The sequence below is a fragment of the Ananas comosus genome, linkage group 23, assembly GCF_001540865.1.
Source record: "Ananas comosus cultivar F153 linkage group 23, ASM154086v1, whole genome shotgun sequence".
In the NCBI taxonomy this organism is placed as follows: Eukaryota; Viridiplantae; Streptophyta; class Magnoliopsida; order Poales; family Bromeliaceae; genus Ananas; species Ananas comosus.
The window spans coordinates 3145693-3166500 of record NC_033643.1 but is presented as its reverse complement, the minus strand read 5'-3'; the positions used below and the strand labels follow the sequence as shown (position 1 = coordinate 3166500).

Genomic DNA, 20808 nt, shown 5'->3' with positions numbered 1-20808 from the left:
CAAAAAAAAAATAAAAGAATATTGCAGTATATATATATATATAATTTATGATAAGAGTGATCAGTAGATTGATTTGGAATTGACTTGAAATCTCTCCTACGCTTTAAATTTAAAAAACTTCTTTCTTTGCATCAGAAACCTGTGCACGAAACACTTTGATTTCTCTCTTACAAAAATTACAATGTGGTTCATCCAGGAAAAGGCCAAAAGCAATTCGCCAACAAGAAAAATGTTACAATTGAACGGCTCAAACAAAAATGGCAAAAGAGATGCATGCAAAACTTCTAAGGATCTATATGAGTGAGGCATTCAATCAAAACCCTTATTCTGCTCCGAAACAGGGTTTTCCTTCAATCCTTCAAAGGGGAGGGGAAAAACAAGAAAAAACAGAAGAAAGAAATAAAATTCCCAATTACTTTTCAGATCCAGTTGGGCTTTCGTGATGATCGGCATCGTAATCCTTTCCTCTTCGCATTGCTTCCCATAGCTGGGACTCAATCCCCAGTTTCTTCAGCTCGAAAAGGCCGCGCTCAACTGTTATGTATTGAATATTCACAAATGGTTCAGACACTTAACACTTCGATTTCAGATGATCACCCCCCCACTAATTAATAAGAAACTTAAAGGTCATTAAACAAATCAAAAAAGTAAAAGGAAAAAGAAACTTTAAAAGGTTTAATAAGCAAACTGTCTCTTGCCTCAGAATTGTATATTTCTCAAGAAAAGATATTTTTCACTGTTTGAAGTTCTCAAGATGTGTGTGCTCCACAGTAGTTAGTTTGATAAACTTTATTTTATATATATATATATATATATATATATATATATATATATATATATATATATTAAATATAGAATCACCTGCTAAGACATCATGTGAGGTAGGCGAGTGATTGCTCTGCTCAATCCAAAACTGTAGCCGTTCGTCGGCAATATCTTCTTCTAAGCCGTGATTTTTAGCTCTCCTCCAAAAATATGCTAGCCAAGCCTGGTCACAGCTTTACCAAGTTACATGCTACAGTTTTGTTCGCATTATTGAGAAGAAATAGGGAACGGAACACCAAGTCAATCATATCTATAACCAGAGATGAATTCGACACGACTTTTGAGTTATATGTCGAGAAATGACCCTATCGAGCATTTGTAATATATATAAATGCTAAACAGTATGACTGTACACTCAAACGTCCGAACATTGGAACTACGGTGGAAGTACCGAGATACTAGCTCTTCTAATGTTGAATTTGGAATAATAAAACATAATCATAGTGGAAACGCCATCAAGTCAAAAAGGAACCGTGGAACCAACGCGTGAGCAAGGAAAACACAATACCTGCTTGAATTGCACATCTTCGGATTCTTCCTCACTTAAATCTGACAAGGGTCAAAACATAAAAATTAAGTTAGTAACTTAGCTCATCATGAAGAAGCTGGTATTCGACTTTGGATTGGCTTTTTCTTACTAGAAAATCTAAAAAAAAAAAGGAAAATGTCAAAGAGAAGAACTAACCAAATGCTTCAACAGGATTGTGAGCTTCAGCTGAAACCAGTGGACCTATGATAAGCAGCTCCATATTGGTGAAAATTTATCTCCAGGAAAGCACCAACAACAATAAGGAAGAGGAAACAAGGTTGCATGAAAATAAGATATAATTATGTCTCCAGAAAAAAAGAGATATTATGTCTCCGAAATTATGTTAAGCTTAAAATTTCGCAACACAGATTAATGCAAAGATCAAATAATGCTGGATAGATAATGTTTAAGTTCGAAAATTAGTGACTTGAAAATGCAAGATATGGTGGCAATGTACATAGCATAAAAGAAATTTGTTTTAGTCAAAATTATCACGTTATACACACACACACAACTCCTAGTTAGGCACGCATTAGTAACTAGTCACAATAACATTACAGATAGCTTACCAGGTATTTAGGATAGGAGCTTTTCATACATAATTTTTGAGTTTTGACTGTCTACCGGCTACTCATCAAGAGAAGTGAATTGTTCACGTCTAATTAATTCTTGATGCTGTACTTGAATTATTGATATCCCAATTTCTATGCTATTAAAAAATATTATATACTCAGATCATAAGTTGGACTGATTTCGATAGGCATGATGAGGATGATAGAAAGACACAAATTGACTTATTTCTTAATGTTTGTTAAAAACACTGATGGACCTTCGGCTCTCAATGAGAATTTTGTAGCTATTAGCATCTTAGTAAACCATTTGAGAAAAGTTCAGAATGTTGGATAATGTTCTTGATACAGCAGATTTGAGCTGAACTTCTATAATTTTTCTCACATTTTCAGTAAACATGAGAATAGGGATAAGAAATATGCTTCCAGAAAAAAACATAACACATATATACTAGAAGTATAGAACTAGCAAAATCAACTTGACCAGTTCCATCTGCATAAACAAATGAGGTTGTCCATATGAGTATCAAAAGAGTGTCTATCTTTGTAGAGTGAGAACAAGTGAGACTAGAGCATCAAGGTTAAGGTAACTAAAAGTAATGGTATTAAGGTAACTAAAAGTAATGGTATTAAGGTAACTAAAAGTAATGGTATAAGAAACTAGTATGTATTACGGGAGCGGGAGACACCTGAAAAGGACTTGATAGTTGGGCGTCGATGTTGAGACATAGCTAGTAGAACTGCATCTTCTACCTTCAAAAGAAATTATAATTTAGAAGCCAGCACAAAAATGACAAACTAAATGTCTAAACTGATGCACTTACACATGTTTAATTCTCTTATTAAAATCTTCATCCTACTCATTTCCAGGTAGAGTTACAATCTTGACCTTTTCAGTTGTCCAATTGAAATTGTGGAGATAAGATAGTTTGCGAAGATATATCTCCTCTGATGAAGCATATAGGTCTAATGAAATTGAGAATTTATTGTCTAGACATGGGAACATTAACTTCCGATTGATCCCATTCTAAGGTTAAGTTTTCCACTATATCTTTATTAACCATGAGATTGACAGTTTGCTCCCGAACAGAGATATCACACGTATAAATTGGCATCTTTAGCTGATACTTTTGTCTAGCACATGTTCAATCTTCCAACTATATACAATGAGCAATTGAAGGCCATCTAGTTCGTTTTTCTTTTATTTCTTACTCCAGAACAACTACATAAACATGTTATGTACACATTAGTAATGCACGTATAAAGTTAACACAATAATACGAAGGATAAAAGGGGGAAAAAAAATCAACGTGAACTGGATAAATGAATAAACCAGCACGAAAAAGATTAAAAGAGAACCTTTAGTGAAGCTAGTTCACACAAGCCTTTCTCAGCTAAAATCATGCTCTCAATATTTCCCTCTCCAGGTATATCATTGATATCCCATGACACCTTATCCCTGTCCTCTACAATAGGCTTCTCTGCAAAATAAGAAATAGTAGAAGTTTAGAACATGCATCCAATGTGAAAAAAAAAGGGACTAACATTATGCTTGACATTCTATCCAGGAATTTCTTCTCAATAATCTTTAAATCCAACTTAATCAGGAATATCTACCAACAATGAAGCCTAACCTGATGAACACTCATCTTTAGCCTTCTGACCAGCAGATAAGACAACTTCTAGAGGAAGTGGAGCCAGTGACGACCAATACGCATGTTTTACTTCGGCAATATCAGCATGTATCCCTATAAAAGAAAGTACCAACATCATTTTCAATGTTTCAAATCGCATGTTTAAGAATTATTTTGCCTTATCCCAAAATGGCTGGTGATAAAGAGGATGATGGTGGCTTAACATGTTTACCCTCAATGTATACTTGACAACAGAGGATGTATAATAACAAATTTACCCCCAGTATATGCTGTATTAGCTATTATGGCTTCATAAACACTATGAAGTATGAATGGTTTCCTTCTATACCAAGGTTAAACCCTAAATAACCTTACTGAGTTTATACATTGACTTGAACTGCATTTATAAAGATGTCAATGGTGCTATATATTCACTAACTAGTACCTATGCCAAAAAAGTTTAGGGTTATAATGGTCATTTGTCTTTTTGATATTTTTTTAATATTTGGAGAGGGGCATTCGTACAAAATTTGCAAGTATCAGGTTTTTTAGGATATCAATTTTGAGGGGTTTATGCAACAAAAACTATCTAATCTATCAATTTATGAAGTGTCCGGATTCGAAATCGATAATCTAATACAGCTAACAAAATCAAATACTACAATTCATGAGCTACATAATAGATTTCAGTATCCAAGCCGGATAGTTCAGGTTGAATTTGGATTGGAATAGTAGGTCATCGGAGCCCATTAGAACCCCTAGCCAACTTTCTATCATTTCGTATAAACTAAATACTTTCACAAAGACCACCGACCGCACAAATAAGTTGCTTTAATCTAGTTAGCCATCATTAAGCATAGTTCAATATCATGATTACATGTGGAAAGCAGATTATAATGTACCATGGTTAACACATAGTTTCCAATAACGTGCAAGCCAACATCTTTTGAGCACCACCTCTTCCTGAGATAAACGTATCAAGAAACAATATTGTCAAGATAAATTCTGAAAATAAGTTTAGCTGTATGACCAATAATAAATCAACACGTACCATCTCTTCTTGCGACAAAATCATTTTCTGCGCAATTGTTCTAAGAGTTCTAAGTTCAGACTCAGCAACATGTAAATGTTCGGAGACAGATGCCGCCTCGTCCTTAGCAGCCTAAATAATTACGAAGGTATGAAAAAATGAGGCGTAGGTTTAACTGGACAAGAAAAGGCTAGAATTAGTTAGTGAAGTACTATTCCGTGGAAAGATATCACACCTTTGCTTCTTCTTGAAGGAGCGCAAGCTGTTCGTTCTTAGCATTACTAGTCCTTGCAGCAGTTTTCAAGGTATCCTGAGGCAGAAACTGGATCTCAACATATTTTGAGTACCAATGCAATGGTTAGTTATCAAAAGAAGTAAATGTTAGTCAACCGGATTGTTTTTTTATTTTCCATCATTAAACATACTAAAATTACCACCTCAGATTTGTTTTTGCAAATTTATAGACTTCCAACAAATAAGAACATATTGCGGGAAAAGTCATACCAACTAATATAGGAAGCATTCCAACATCCCCAAGAGAGCTTTTTAACATGCATAAGCGTAAATATATGCAACTTGTGTCCATGCAAAGAATAAATCTTCTACTGTCTTACTGTTTGAAGGTTTGTATAGGACTGAGGGAACAATTTTTGGACATACCTCTCTTTTTTGTAGCGCTGCTTCTTTTCTGAGTGAAATTAAGCCAAATTAAAGAGAAAAAAAAATTGCAGGAAATAGAAGAAAAGAACAGATATGCAATTGAATAACGCTTGCCTTTTTAGTAGCTTAGTCTCATGTGACATACCCTCTCCAAAAGAAGTAACCTAAAAGTGTTTCAACGAAATATTAGTGTAATATGTTAATAGCGAAAGGCGAGCATCATAACACTAGGCAATAGAGCAAATCAGAATACACATTTGGCATGATCATCATGGATAGAGATGTACAGTGGGAATAGCCTGAGTGATATTAAAGAAGAAAAAGAGTTGGGAAATGAAAGAAAATATAAACAAGTCAGTGATCACATGTCAAATTAGCCATAGAAGCACACAATTGGTATATGACTCTGACTATACCAAGAGCAGTGATCAGGGACGAAGATGAGAACGAGTCAGATCCTATCAGAATGTAATGATAAAAAAATATCGACCAAAAAACTGTATATACCATTTACTAAATCAGTTGCATCTATGTGTAAAGCAGGGCACCTGTTTCCCGAGTTGTTTAGCCTTTGACTCTGCTTCCTCGCACCTTTCCTCTGCAAGGTGAAGCTGGGCAAATGGAAATCAGCATGGCAAGAAGAAAACGCAGTAGATAAGGATGGGACTAGAGCTTCAAATATGGACATAATTTCACTGTAAACAAGAATGTTTTTCACCTTTTCAAGAATGTTCTCATTCTCTTCTTGGAGCATCTCAATCTGATAATTTTATGATAGATAATCTATCAAGTTCCGAACTATTTATAAACATCACGGTATCGAAAGAGACTCATAATCTATCAGCATGGAAACTTGCCTCATCTTGAAAAGCAGAAGAAGAACGTGAATGTTCCTTTTCTCTCATATTCAAGTTCCCCAAATCAACAGACATCCTGAGTACATACAATGGCAATGATATGAATAGACATAACTAACCCATGAAAGGGTATATGGGAAGGAACAAATCATCTCCACAAGTGTCCAACACAGTATAAACAGTAAGATGATGACGTATTAGTTGTGAAGGAGACAACATAGAATAGCAGGTGCAACAACTCTAACTCATCGCGATGGTAACACTGAATGCTCTTTGAGAGAAACACAAAATGACAAAAAATACCAAAGACAAACTAAAGTAGACAATAAGGTAGGAATCTTTTAATTAAGTCTCGGAAAGCATTTGAAGATGCATGTGAAGCTCCTAAGGTATACAATTGTCAAAAATACCTAAAATTATCAATTAAACAATGGCAAACTAATACAACAGTTAATGACAAGGCTATCCAAAACGCGGAATCATAATACAAAATAAAGATTATGAAATAAAGAAAGATGTTTCTGAGAGCTGATCCTACAGAAAGAAAAATAATAATAATAAACACATTTGAAACTCACATTTTCTCTCTTCTACTGAAAGCAGGAGAATCCGTTGCCAATGAAGTGATAACAGGTTTTGGTGCTGGTTTGATTGGCGGTATTATCGTACTTGCTTTTGCGACCATGGATGGCCGGCCGGCAGACGTATGACGAATGGTAGAAGTTTGTTCTGCAAGATAACGACCTAACTAAAGAGAAAAGATGTACATGCATTCAGTGTTCGATTGCCAAAAAGAACGCTATGCAACAAACTGAAAATCTAGCAATAAGTCAAAAAAAGAGACAATATTCACCCGACGACTGCGAAATCTATAATCTTGGTGCATAAACTTTGTGGAAATTAGATAAAAAGCAAAAAAAAACATAATCCTAAAATAACAGAAATGTAAATTCAATCGGGTTTCCATATGAGGGTATTCATGAACGAGAAATTACCCTTGACATTATATAAGGATGAAGGAAATTGCATGCGGTATACGCGCTCAAGAAAGGGCAAAAACACCCAAAATCATACAATTTACTAGGATTTTCTATAGGTTTTGATTATCAAGGTGAGGTATCATAATACTTGCGATAATTCGAGGAGGTTTTCTAGATTTTTTTATTTTATTTTTTTGCATAGTAGAATCAAGCATCACTCAGACAGGTTTACTTGGGAGGTATGTGGTTTTCTGAAATTTCTCGACTAGGGAAAGTAGTGGTTTCGTTCTGTTTCCAAAATTCTCATTCGAAAATAAAAACTGTGGAAAAGAATGTTTTCCATAAAATAAAAAAAAATAAAAAAAAAAAATTCCCGGAAAATAATTTTCCCCGCTTTTCCAAGGAACTGATCACCCCCTTACGGGGAGATCAAGAAGCAACAAGAGATCAGATCCATCCATGGACGATGAGTTGAGAATACCGCGGGGGAGGGGGAGCGGGTGGAGCGGCGAGGGGTGGAGAGCTCGGGGAGCGGGGCGGTGGCGGCGGAGGAGGCGTCGTCGTCGTCGTCGTCGTCGCTGCTGGCGTCGCCCTCGGCGGGCTGGTGGGCCATGACGCGGGCGAGGCGCTGCGCGGCGGCGCGCGCCGCCGTGTTCTGCCGCCGCCGGAAGGGCCCCGCCGCCCCGCCCGCCGACCCCGACCGCACGTGCCGGTTCGCCGGCGACATCATCGGCGACGACTGCGCCGCCGCCGCCGCCTCTGAGGGGGTCGCCGTCGCCGACGAAGCCGAGGCGCCCGAGACGCTCCTCTGGCGCGTCAGCAGCGGTCGATGATGATCCATCGCGCGATTAGGGTTTGGGAGGAGGTGGTCTTCGTTTTGGTTGGTTTGGGAGGAAGAGGAGGCGAGCGTTTTGGGAGGGGAAGGGGTGTAACGGTCGGAACGAGAGCGATGGAGTAGGAGAGAGTGGGGGCGCGGCGGGAAAAGAGTGTAGCGATTGCGGGATCGCAGGAGATCGCGACACGTGGCACGAGGTTATAATCGAGCCGTGCGTTGCCACTCACTACGTTACGAGGAGTAATTAATTTCTCTTTCACGATTCCAACCAATCAAAATTATGATTTATTAAATTAAATTATTTCTCGAATAAAAAAATGAAAGTTAAATTAGGATTTTTTATTATATTTGTTTTTAATGAAAGGAATCACAGAACCATTCTGAAAAAGTAATTTTAATTTGGAAAAGTGATTTTAGTTAAAAGCTGTAAAGTATTTGGCCGAGTTTAGATAAAAGCGATTTTTCTGAAGTGATTTGGAAAAGCTGACAAAATTTTTTTGATATATGCATAAATTAATATTTTTATTAAATTTTATTTTCTAATAATTTAAAATCTAAATTTAAATTTGAATAAAAATTAAAATTTTTAAATTTCAAAATTGTACAAAATTTTAAATTTAATATTTTAATTTAAAAAATAATTTAAAATTTTAAATTTTAAAATTTAAAATAATTATGAAATTTAAAATTTAAAAATATATATTTAAATTTAAAAATATAAATAGTAATGAAATTTAAAATATAAAATTTTAATATTTAGAAATATAAATTAAAATTAAATTTTCAAATTTCAAATTTTAAATTTTAAATTTAAAAATTTCAAATTTTAAATTTTAAATTTAAAATTTTCAAATTTTAAATTTAAAAATATAAATAATTATGAAATATGAAATATAAAATATTAATATTTAAAAATTAATTTTTTGATTCTAAAAAGCAGAATCAAATTTTAAAAATTAGATTGCTAAACGCTCTATTAAGCCAAAAATCACTTTTCAACCCAAAAACGCTTTTTAAAAACTAGGCCAAACACCCCCATATTCTTTCGGACAATATCGATTCAGAGAGCCATTTCACATTTGGTATCTGTACAGGCTTTTCTTATCAAATAAAAGAAAAAGAAAAAGATTTTTTTATTTTTAAGAACACGTCAATTAAAATAAATTTTGACTGCAAATCATTGATCCCCCAATCTTGAATATTTTGCGATGTGGAAAAGAATTATTCCGAGAGGCACATAAAATGCGAGTCGAAATGTACAGGAGCGGAGAAGATCAATTTATTTTCCTTTTTCTTTTTCAGCTCGCCATGCGCCTCCGCGGAATGCAAAATGTAAATAAAAGAAAAATATGAAAAGAAATTGCAAGTTCATGTAACTGCATCTCAATGCGGATTCTGCAGTGCGAAACAACATCGAATTCGCAAAATTAATCCCCAAAATAAGAAAGAAGAACACACACACACAAATACAACACAGAGTCATCTCGGGCATTTCAGGATCTGCAACTAGAAAACAGCAAGTTCTATCACAAATAACAAGATCGCAGGAGCACTACATTGTACTAAGATTGCAGAAATAGGATTTGGCTTGAAAACTCAGTTTGAAATGCCACTTCTATGGACCTAAGCTGACTTCTCCGCAGCAAGCTTTTCGATGAGATCGGCAACATCCTGCACGGTAGCAATGTTCTGGGCACTTGCTTCGTCCACGTTAATCTCGAATGTCTCCTCGAGCCGCATCACAATCTCAACCTACAGAGAAAATGATCAAGAACCAAACTTGTTGAGAAATATAGACGACTCGTGCCCCACCCCCCCCCTTATCTGAACAAAGATAACTGTAATCTGCTAAAATCATCAGAAGCCATTTCCGGGTGTTCAATTTAAAGTTATCAATGCTTCTTCGAGAAGTTTGCAAAACTGTAATCAAACCATAACTTGAGAAGGCATTATTATTATGGTATTTGTACAATTAATCGTTACTCATGTTACTCCCTGATGAAATCAAGTGAACATTTGTTTAGTTACAGATATTTCCTTTTTCCTAGTTAATAGGCTCGACTTGCTAGAATGGGCTAGGCAGTGTGAGAAACTGCAGATTATTGTAATGAAAGAGAGATTTTTATTTTCACTAGTTACCGTGTCTAGTGAATCAGCTCCGAGTTCCGAAAATTTTGAGCTCCCAGCGACTATGATATTGTCAGCAAGTGCTAACTGATTCTTCACTATCTCGCACACCTTGTCCACTGTCTCTTGCTTGGCCTGTTCAAGAATAGAACCCAGACTGTCAAAAGTTGATCACGAAAATACACCATAAGAACAAAGAGATGCATGTACAATATTACCTAAGATAGAGCTCATAATTGCAAAATATATAAGTATGGGCTCTTAGTTTGATTGGATCCGATTGGATCCAATCATTGTCTATCCTATATCTATTTGAACCTGCTTTTAGAAACAACTTCCCTACTTGAGAAGCAGAATTGTAAGACGAAAAAAACTAAGAGATTCTGGCTGGATAAGCAAGACAGAGAAACCTTCTTAGATACCAAAGCAGAAGCATCATAGCTGCAGTAGAAAGCTGTCAAGAGGACTTTTAATAAAAGCTGTTAGGGATGCACCAAACAGCTCTATTAAGAGAGAACTACTGCAGAACCTCCAGCCGTGCAAAATATGATGCATTTCTGGCCATTGCCATACTGTTCCACAAGTTAATGCAGCTTTGGAAAACATTTTGTGGCTTTAGCATATTGGAGATTGACTAGCAGTGACAGAGATTGTAGGTCGACTAGCATCTCTAACTACAATTCTAGCACTCGTCTAAATCACATTTAGCTGTGTGGATTATCAATTCTAATGCTCTAGCATCGATTTTGAGAAGTATCAATGGCAAAATACTTCCGAAAGTATTCTAGATTAATTCTCTATTAGAGCCATACAGATGTTGCAGATGAAGCTAGTAGATCCCAAAAGGAGACTCGACTGAAATCCAAAAGAGGGACGTTTTTCCAAATAATGATAGCTCATTGGTAAAAGTAACTAGTGCAAAGATTCCCAACAACTTTAATTGTTCTCACTTGTAAATAAAGCAGCATGATTGAGTCTAGATTTTAAACTGCAAATAGAATAAATGTGAAAGGGGAAAAGACTAAAGAGACAGGTTAGTGATACATACAGCACACGAAATTCGAAATCGTAATGGAGCCGGCTGCAAACGGATAGATGGAAGGCTCTTTCTCCGGCTGGAGAAAGAGACTGATTTCAGGCTCGAAATCCCATTGACTGCCTGCAAATCAAATAGAAACAAGTCTTAAGGAAAGGAACACAGTTTAAAGACGAGATATCAAAATTCATGTACAGCCCAAAACACCCAAACACTATATTGTCTTATCAACGCCTACTGAGAAAAAATGTTTTGATTTCTATGGTACTAATCAAGCAAGCTTTATATTTTCGACCTTTTCTAATAGACTACCACATGTGGGATCGTCGGCGCTAACAATTAATTCCAAAAGCGAGCTGTTAGAAAGATGGAGCTGATTTACTTAAAGCGTACAAACACAGTATCATAAGTCTCAATTTGTTTGACTTGACTTAATCCAGCCTCCCGCCACTTCGAACATGAGTCGGTCCAAACTAACCTCCCACCACGGGACATGATGTTGGCCCCTTTAAGCCAACACCACATTGTATAGTTAAATTCATTCAATGTACCAAATGAAAAAAAAGAAGAAGACATGTTTAGAGTACAGTTCTAGAAAGGAAAGAAAGTTAAAACATGTTTATACTTGAGTTTTGTGTTAGGGAAAACAATCAGACGCATTTTCTTTTTTTTGAGATATTTAAATTTAATATATTTTTCTTGCGCTAACAAATCCATATCCATAAAACATCTTAAAACAACAAATTTGCACAATCTTCTGAGATATTTAAGTTACATTTCACTTCCAGACCCAACCCATATATTGTTAACAGCAGCTCACTCGAAGATTCATATATTCATCATATTCCTGCATCTATCATGACAAAAATGAAACAAAACGTAACCATTTGTGCTAGCGATCTTGCCATAATAAAGCACTTGCCCATATAGCTAATTTAGCTTTTCCTTAGCAGTACGGATGTGATATAGAAATTTAACCACTTGCAAAATAATCAATCCTTTGATGTTTGGCCCCAATTTTCACCCGAATCAGCTTCAATCACAAAGGATGGCGCTCAAACCGTCCCGCTACCTCGGCTTAAAAAGTAAACTGTTCCACCATTTACCTAATCTAACCAAGGAAAAGATCCAACCGAGTGTTCACGTACTCGATCAACTCTTAATCTTTACTTCGATCTACCAAACCCCACCATTTCCAGCAACAAACACATCGAATCGGAACAGGAAAGCCCAAGCTTCAAATCAAACGCATCGTTATTTCCATAACCCATCACAAATCAAAAATATCAAGCACAGATCCATCCAAAAACCCTAGAAAGTGCCACGAGTCAAGGACCCGAGGGTTAAGATTGGGGAAGTGGCGAGGGTGTGAGGGATCGTACCGTCGCTACGCTGCTACGGCGCGGCGTTGCGGAGATGGAGGAGATCGCCGATCCGATGGTAGAGGCCATGGGAGGCGAGATCGAGATCGAGATCGAGGGAGAGAGGAGCGACGAGAACGATGCGGAGTGGTGATGGAGAGCGAGGGAGCAGTGGACACCCCCTTTTTATACCGAGCGCGAGAAATATAAGTGGACCAGGTTTACCACGTCAGCACGAACAAAAAAAATATCACATGCACCTGGTGTACAAGTATATCCTATACACCGCATATCTGTAAACCCATTTTCCAAAAACTTAAATAGTAGGTAAAAATAACATAACTTATTTAAATTATAAACCATTTTTAATTGGTTATTTATTTTTTAAAAATTTTAATTTTTGCTATGTAGTTTTTCATTTTGTTTGATTTGATTAATTTTTGCTATGTAGTTTTTCATTTCGTTTGATTTGAGTCCATCAATAATATTTTAACTTCAAAATTTGAGCTAAGTATTTATTTTAATAAATTTATAGTTATGAGAATTATGAGAAATATATATATGCTAATTAAATTTGTGAAGAAAAATAATGCATTCAAATTTTGAAGTTAAAGAACCGTTGATCGACTCACGTTTAATAAATTAAAAAGGCAGATAATAAAATTAAGTTTTTTAAAAATTAAATAGTTAATTCAAAATAGTTCATAATTTAAATAAGTTTTGTACGTTATTTTTTTTATAAAAAAAAAAATCATAAATTTTGAAAAAAATTTCTCACAAACTAAATAATAATTTTTTTCTTCTTATCATTGATTATTGAGGTTACTTGGTTCCTCATTAAAAATTTTTATATCATTTTATACATAAACCATTTACATGATGTAAATGGAATTAAATTTAAATTTTAAAATATTAATTATCAAAAAATTGGTTACGGTGCATGACGCATATTGATGCACCGTGTGCACTCAAAAATCCCAGTTGAACTATAGGTACTCAAAAGTTTAAAAATTTTAAATTTATCATTTGAACAGTTTATTAACTATATATAGTTGTCCACCTTAAATTTTAAAAAATAAATTTAAAATTTTTAATAGTATTGAAATTTAAAATTCAGAAAATAATATATATTCCGACTAAAATTCATCTAATAATTTATAATCTATAGGACTTCTATATCGTTTTTTGGATGTAATTTGATAGCCACTTATTAATACAACTTAAAATTTTGACCAAAAATTTATAAAATATAGTTTATTATAATAAATTAATTACTAAAAAATGAATTTAAACTTTTAAAATTTAGACATAAATTATAGTTGGACCCAAAATTTAGGTGGCTAGAGAGCTATTTTTATTTGATTAAAAAAAAAGGTAATTTGATTGGTTTGCATTTAAATTTTTTAAAAAAGGGCGGAAAATGGAATCGGCGGTCTATAGCTGACGTGGTGGACTGTGTCCAGCGTAATAATCTTCCTGCGCTTGGGACAAAGGCGTAGTGAAAGGACGGAAATACCCCTGTCAGTTTCTTATTTCGGCGCCGCCATGAAGGGTATTTCGGTCATTTCAATAGTTTCGTAGCTGGTACTGTGCGCGTAGTGTGGATGGAAATTGTCGCCTAAAACTTTGTATGCGGACAGAGTTCAATGACCGTCCGATCAGAGAGATAGCGCATCAAAATCTGTGTTGTGAACGGAAGATGTGGCAGTCGCACAGAATTTTTTATGGGTACGTTCGTGCGTAAGGAGGTACAGTTTGGGTCTCTCATTGGTAGCTCCGTCCCCAGAGAAAGTTAGTTTTATATTTAATTTATTTTTAAAAAATTTTATTGCTTTTGATTTTAGGCTAAATTATAAAAACGCCCTTGCACTTTAGCTAGGGTCTCAATTGCCCCCTTGGATTAAAATTTCTATCAATTACCATCCTACAATTTATCATTGTATTGAATAGATTCAAAAAATTTAAAAATTTGGCAAATTTAGTTGTAAAACTTTATTGCAACGAGTTGACATATCGTATTATTCAACGTTTTAATATATATATATATATAATCTACAACTCAAAAAATTAATAGTTTACTGAACAATTTGCTCAATTTACATGATCTATTATTGCATCTATTTTATAAATAATTTTATCTGTAAATTTATTTTTATAAAATTTTATAGCTGAATACAACAATTAGGTCTATAGAATTAGACTTTTAACAGTTTGAGAAAGATAAATACAACACAAGAAAAAGGAACATTTGAGCTAATCACACAAACATTTATCTAATGAGATATAGAAGGAAAAAAAAACAAATATCTGATCATAGAAACAAACCAACACTGATTGTTCATTGAGTTTATAAGAAGTGGAGAACTGAAGATGCATTAGGATTCAAAAGCAAACAGAATTTGCAATATTCTTACATCAAATAGAAAGCACATAGAAAAGAACAAGAAGATAACCTATACAGTTGGGAATAATTCACACCAAAAAACCAAACAAAAAAAATGAAAGAAGAAGAAGATCTGCTTCACATTCATCAAACACTAATGTACAGAATTTACCCAAAAATGGAATGTTTCAATTACATGAAAAAAGAATGCCCTGCACAACATGCCAAAACTTCAGAGAGACTCGTCGGCATAAAAGCTCGCTGCGGTGCTAGCACACAGAAAATTTACCGCGAAGGAACGTACGCCGATGGTGTAGTTTAGTTCACCAAGTTTTTCGTGTCTTTTCTAGAGTTCTTGTTCCTCGGGAATTTCCTCGCGGACATCATTGACATCATGAGACGTGTGGATGTTCGGTTCGGTGGGTGAGCCCGGGACGAAGGGTACGAAGCCTCGGCCGCCGAACACGGGGCGGAGGACCCAATTGTCGAATCGACGCCAGTAATAGTGGACGGAGCGAGTCGGTCTGGTGAGAATGCTGCGGAGGGTTGGGTAGCGGAAATCTTGCCTTGACTCGAGCTGGGATTCGAGTGCGCTTCCTAGGAGTGACCGGTTCATTGACCATTGGCTCGAAGAGGGATCAGGCAGGTTACTGTTATGTCTCATCGGTAGTAAGAGCCACAGCAGCGGCTTCGTCAGAAACCCAAAAACCTAAAGAATAGTAAAGTATCAGCAAAACGAATGCGTCGGAACATTCGGTGCTTCTTTATTAGTTCCAAGTGGAGCACCAATCTTGTAAGACATTTCGCACTCAACCACACAACTTCTAAATATGAACTACCCAGCCTTTTGGGAATGGGCTAGGAAGTAAATGCTTCATAATGCGGTAAAAGTAAGTATATTACTATTCCAAATATTAACATTCTACTAGACATATGAAAAGGCATAAGGAGATCTTACCATTGTGCTGAAGAGAACAACTGTTATTGTGCTGGTGATCATCATAGCGTTGCTAGGCAGTTGGGTATAACCAGCTCTGGTAAACTGCAAATACATCACAACAAATGAATAATATCGGAAAGATAGAAAAAGTGATGATTGATTAAGCTAGCAAACAACTTCCATGTGGCGCATAAAACAAAACCGTACTAATGAACAGATAACACAGTAAGCATCTTGACGAGCAGTTTGCGGTAAATTAGCTTTCTGGTTGCCGACTAAAGAAAGAATATAAACCTTATTGTAAGCAAGTGCAATGGATACGGCTCCTCTCATAAGGCCAGCCCACCAAATTATGATCTGTTGACAAAATCTCGGATGTTAACTTACGGCGCCCTAGGTCAACAGTGTGACAGAAGGAATACAATTTCTACAATCCGAAATACTCACTTGCTGATTGAAGGTGATCTTTCCTTCCGGAGAGCGCTTAGTTAAGTTGGATAGAAAAGAGAGTGGGAAAACAAAAGCAGCTCTCCCCACCATTACCAGGCCTAACAGAATTGAGCTAATGCCAACTGTTTTTCCAGGACTGCATCGAAGATGAAAGGAATGCTCAAGCAATCAAATTAAACAGCAATAATCCGACCATCACAAGATAAACAGATGTGAAGTACCAGTTTTCAAGTACCAATTCATACTAGGCAACAGCAGATTCTTTTTTACTTCACACACAAGGATTACGGACATATATAAATCCACATATGATAAAATTCGGATCCTATATATCTTAACATTGCGATTAAAAAATAGGCTGATTGAAACAATATGTACGGATCCGAGCGAATTAATTCTAGTCTAAAGAACTGAAGATCACAAACCATTGAAATAAAACACAAAATACCTGTCACTAGCAAGTTTCCACTTCTCAATGTCCAATGCATCCATCCCAACATAAAGAAAGAGAAAAATCTCAGCAATAAATGACAATGTAGCGAAGGTATGCCTGTGAGGACAAGGAAACAAAAAAGAATTGAAAAAAAAAAATTACATAATGACTTGATCGGTCAAAGAGAAGAAATGAGAAAAAGAAAGCAACATGTGTTTCGCTATGAAAAGTTTTATTACTTACTTTGTGGTAATCCTAGACTTCTCTGTTACATTGTGCCACGTATAGTGCGACATCACTATCCCACAAAAGAAAACTGTGAGAATGCCACTCAAATCTAAAAGCTGCAACACAAGTAGACAGTCAGTAGTAAAACCACTTAGCATCAGAAGCGCGACATAAGAGAAATCACTTACTTCTGCCAGCATGTAGGAAAGATAAGCCATTAGCATCATTAGAGAAACTTCACGATCAGTGGAGTGCCTAGAACACAGAGATAGAGAAGCAATTAGTTATTTAGGAAAATCAAGATATATTATTTTAGAATTTTACATGGCGTTTCTTTTGCATTTGTTAATGAAATAAGACCTAGTCATACTAAATTAGATCTGTTCTTATACGAACCTGCCGAAATAAAGTGTCTTGATAATATAGGCACTAAGTAATCCAGCCTGCAGGAAAGAATAGAATCAGTTGGAAACAGAATTCAGTCGTATGAAAGAGAAAAGACTTGGCAATAAGTAATGTGGAGGCATTATACGAAGAAACTTACAAATACACCAAGAAAGGTACTGGTGAAAAATAGATAAAAGAAGTTGCCAACAACTTCCAATACAACAGTAGCATCGATATGAACTAGATCGAAGTTCTGAATTGCGTTGAACAGCACCACTGATGTAGCGTCATTGACGACACCTTCGCCAAAGACCAAGCTATAGAGTAAAGGCGTTTCATCCTGATTAAGCACCTGTTTTTTTCAAGTAAATTTCAAAATAGAGTCAGATCTTATTTCATTTGTTCAAGATTGTAATATAGGAGACTGGGAGTTGAGCTAGAATGGTTTTAGAAGCACTAGGTCGCCATTGGATCCTCATTCGCACGCTCCTGATCAGCCTTGAGATCTATGCACACCCCCAATGAACAGGAACATCCATGCAACTCATGAAGACATGAATCTTGAATTGAGCTTATGCATAGATCTCAAAGTTAATTGGAGACGCAAAAGTGAAAGCACCAGGTCCAATGGCTTCAAAAAAATATGTAATATTTCAGAACCTGCAAGGTGCAAACAGAGTCCGTTGCCGAAAAGATCGCCCCAATCGCTGCATATGGTAATTTGATGAAGGATGAGTGTTCACAAACAACGAACAATTAAAAGATGGAGTAAGAATCAGATAGACATGCAATGAAGGAAAGAAGTTTTAGCATAAAGAGCTTACCAAGATAATCTCCAATTTCCAGGTCACTTATATCAAGCATTTTAAACAATCCTAAAGCACCTGATTAACCCAGAGGAATGTACAAATGTTAGTTGATTTGAGCCAGTAAATCTTACAATAATATCAAACTTGAAGATAAAATTGCGACAAATCTTCAGTAGCATATTGTTTTCCTCCTCACAAGAAACAGCAACAGAAAAAATATACTAAATATGTTTATTTCAATGATTCAACTCAAATCACCATCATTCATTTGTTTGACTAATAATGTAAAGAAGTTAAACGACAAACAGAAAAGAAAGGAAAAGAAAAAAAAAACAATTCTAAGAGGGAAAAGAACTCTGTATTGCTAATATTAGCAAGAAACAATTAGATACTGAAAAGTTCTGCATCTTGATATATGCTTCTATTTATGGTTGATCACTCCTTTGTTTGAGTTTGCTGATTTTACTTTCACAAATCCAAGAGTGGTAATGAATGTCAAATGGTAGACAGAACCTCAAAAGCAATTGCAAAATGTAGGCAAAATGTGGGAGAGTTCGATGGCTGAAATGCTTAGGTGAAAAGGTGAGGGACTAAGTTGCAGTATGACGAAAGCATTTTACACTGACTACAATAGAACGGCCCACTCATGTACATAAAAGTCATGGAAGAGTTGCGGATACTGAACTTACCAAGAGAGATTACTATGAAGGAGATCAATGTCCCAACAGCACCAAAGAGTACAATTGTGATAAAATTGCGAAAGAACTGTTTCTTTTTTACTTGAAACCTGATACAGCGGACATTACATACTTTCAAACAGAACAGTCTATTTTAATGAAAACTTTTAGTAGCTTAAGATCTGTATTCCTATATAAGATTTAAAGAGATAAAGGCATATAAGCAAAATTAACTTAAGAGAGACCGGCTATGTTCAGCATAAACTATGAATAACATATTCATAATTCATAATGCTTGATTTTTGGTTTGATGCATCAAAAGGGTTGTTTTGACTGGCGTAATTGACATCGACTAAGTCATGTTCAATGAGACTAGAAACAATATGACCATAGGAGATCAGTTTTGAGTCCATAAATCAATAACAAAAAGACGAAAAAAAAACACCAAATGGTAGGATGCCAAAAGACGAATTCAGACTTTTCCGAGGAGAAGCTAAGCTGTTTTAGACAGAAGATCTCCTCAGTATCGCTAGGGCTGATGGCAAAACTGATCTTTCTATCCTCACTAAACACGACTTACAGCCAGATTGCAGCTACTCCAATTCAAATGCCTTAATTAACAGTTTGTAAAGTTTTACAGAGAAGTTGAAAAATTGTGCAGCAAGTCGGGTCATAAATTCCCAACAAGTATCTCCTTCCAAGTATAAAAATATTTATCCTTTCAAATATTATCCGACCATACGCACCCTAAAGAACTTTAAATTAGTACTTGTGTAAGAAAATGATGTTACAGGTTTTGTTTTCCCACATTAAACCTAAATGTGCTATTTAGATCCTAGGGTTCTGTAACTCATACAAATGAATCCTTGAAGTGATCCTTATTTCCAAGTATAAACTCTAACATTCAACCGGGTGAGCCTCAAAATGTATTGGTGAATTCGAACAATGGCCATTAACATCATTCATAAAAACCAGAAATACAAATGATTTGAGTTCCAACAAAACCTATTCAACAGGAAAGCAAGGATTAGGATAAAAACACCCTGAAGAAGCTTACCCGGCATTAAAAATGATTGGCGGGAGCAAGTAGATGAAGAAAAGGTCTTCGCTGAAGACGAGAATGCGCGAGTTCTTCCCCTGCGTGGAAAGGAGAATCACAGCGCCTGTGAACAGCCCCTGCGATCAGAAACACCAACACCTTAATTAAACTCATTTCCTTCACCAAATTTAAAAATTCAAATTAGAAACAGATAAAGCTTCGATTTTTAGGTAACATAAACTCACAATTAGAAGCGCGGTGATCGATTCGTTCACCCACCGATACTCCTCAAGCAAATGCCCGATCACGATGCACGCACAAAGGAGAGCCACAAAGATGTTGATCGAAACGATCGACGAGTAATCGGAAGTTGACACTAACCCTAATCTCGACATCGCAGCACCCAACCCCAACCCCACCCCCACCCCCATTTCTCTTCCCACAACCCCTCAAAAACCGAAATTTCGATCAAAAAAGGCCAAAATAGAGCAAAACAATCCGAATTTCTCAACAAAAACTAGGTTTCTCCCGATGAGCTGAAGCATTCAAAGATTGGGGGAAATTAGGGTCAAATTCGCCAACAGAATTTGAGGGGAAAAAGGGGAAAAAAAACACACAAAATCCGCGTTTTCTTCGGCGATTAAACACGCAAATCAATTGAAATCCATTGATTGCTTTCGAATTAAAAGTTTAAGAAAGAAATCGAGAAAATTTGTGAATATAGTTGGAATTATTCCTCTCACATCAACGGAAAAGGAAGAGAGAGAAGGAGAGAAGCGAGGGAAAAATGGGGAGACGAAGAAGAAAGGGGAAATAAATAAAATAAATTGAAAAAATAGATATCACACGTGGCGCCGCGTTATTGGATGAGTGTTTTGGAGCCCACCTGGATAAATAAAATAAATGGAAAAAAGTATTACACGTGGCGTTGTTTTATTGGATGAGTGTCTTGGAGCCCACCTGGCAATGAACGTGAACAGTACGTCGTTGTCGGCGCGACGAATTAAATAATTAAAAAA

At 36.0% G+C, this 20808-nt stretch overlaps 3 protein-coding genes across 6 annotated transcripts; all 3 read right to left on the bottom strand.

Annotated features, from left to right (window-relative positions):
- LOC109727873 (coiled-coil domain-containing protein SCD2-like) lies at positions 125-8023 on the bottom strand. Of its 3 annotated transcripts, none has more exons than XM_020258068.1 (17): positions 7566-8023; positions 6683-6852; positions 6105-6180; positions 5966-6007; positions 5796-5858; positions 5362-5411; positions 5248-5275; positions 4823-4909; positions 4609-4719; positions 4460-4520; positions 3558-3671; positions 3283-3404; positions 2613-2676; positions 1511-1555; positions 1334-1374; positions 862-988; positions 125-534 (listed from the first exon to the last, which is right to left on the bottom strand). In XM_020258068.1, the coding sequence occupies exons 1-17, from the start codon at positions 7923-7925 to the stop codon at positions 413-415; spliced, it is 1683 nt and encodes a 560-aa protein (XP_020113657.1). In that variant the 5' UTR covers positions 7926-8023; the 3' UTR covers positions 125-412. The 3 variants fall into 3 exon arrangements, 2 of the variants coding, with proteins under 2 accessions (XP_020113657.1, XP_020113658.1); XM_020258069.1 differs by having other exon boundaries at positions 4823-4897; XR_002220867.1 differs by lacking the exon at positions 125-534 and having other exon boundaries at positions 928-988; positions 1511-1590.
- LOC109728455 (acyl carrier protein 2, chloroplastic-like) lies at positions 9268-12603 on the bottom strand. Its single transcript, XM_020258873.1, has 4 exons — positions 12465-12603; positions 11095-11205; positions 10059-10181; positions 9268-9671 (listed from the first exon to the last, which is right to left on the bottom strand). Exons 1-4 carry the CDS (start codon positions 12531-12533, stop codon positions 9543-9545), a joined length of 432 nt encoding a protein of 143 aa, XP_020114462.1. The 5' UTR covers positions 12534-12603; the 3' UTR covers positions 9268-9542.
- LOC109728295 (sodium/hydrogen exchanger 1-like) lies at positions 14785-20579 on the bottom strand. 2 transcript variants are annotated; one of them, XM_020258673.1, is made up of 14 exons: positions 20035-20579; positions 19808-19926; positions 18763-18860; positions 18089-18148; positions 17925-17971; positions 17422-17616; positions 17274-17320; positions 17066-17132; positions 16893-16993; positions 16665-16766; positions 16214-16352; positions 16061-16123; positions 15785-15868; positions 14785-15535 (listed from the first exon to the last, which is right to left on the bottom strand). In XM_020258673.1, exons 1-14 carry the CDS (start codon positions 20218-20220, stop codon positions 15173-15175), a joined length of 1671 nt encoding a protein of 556 aa, XP_020114262.1. In that variant the 5' UTR covers positions 20221-20579; the 3' UTR covers positions 14785-15172. The 2 variants fall into 2 exon arrangements, with proteins under 2 accessions (XP_020114262.1, XP_020114263.1); XM_020258674.1 differs by lacking the exons at positions 18763-18860; positions 20035-20579 and having other exon boundaries at positions 19808-19901.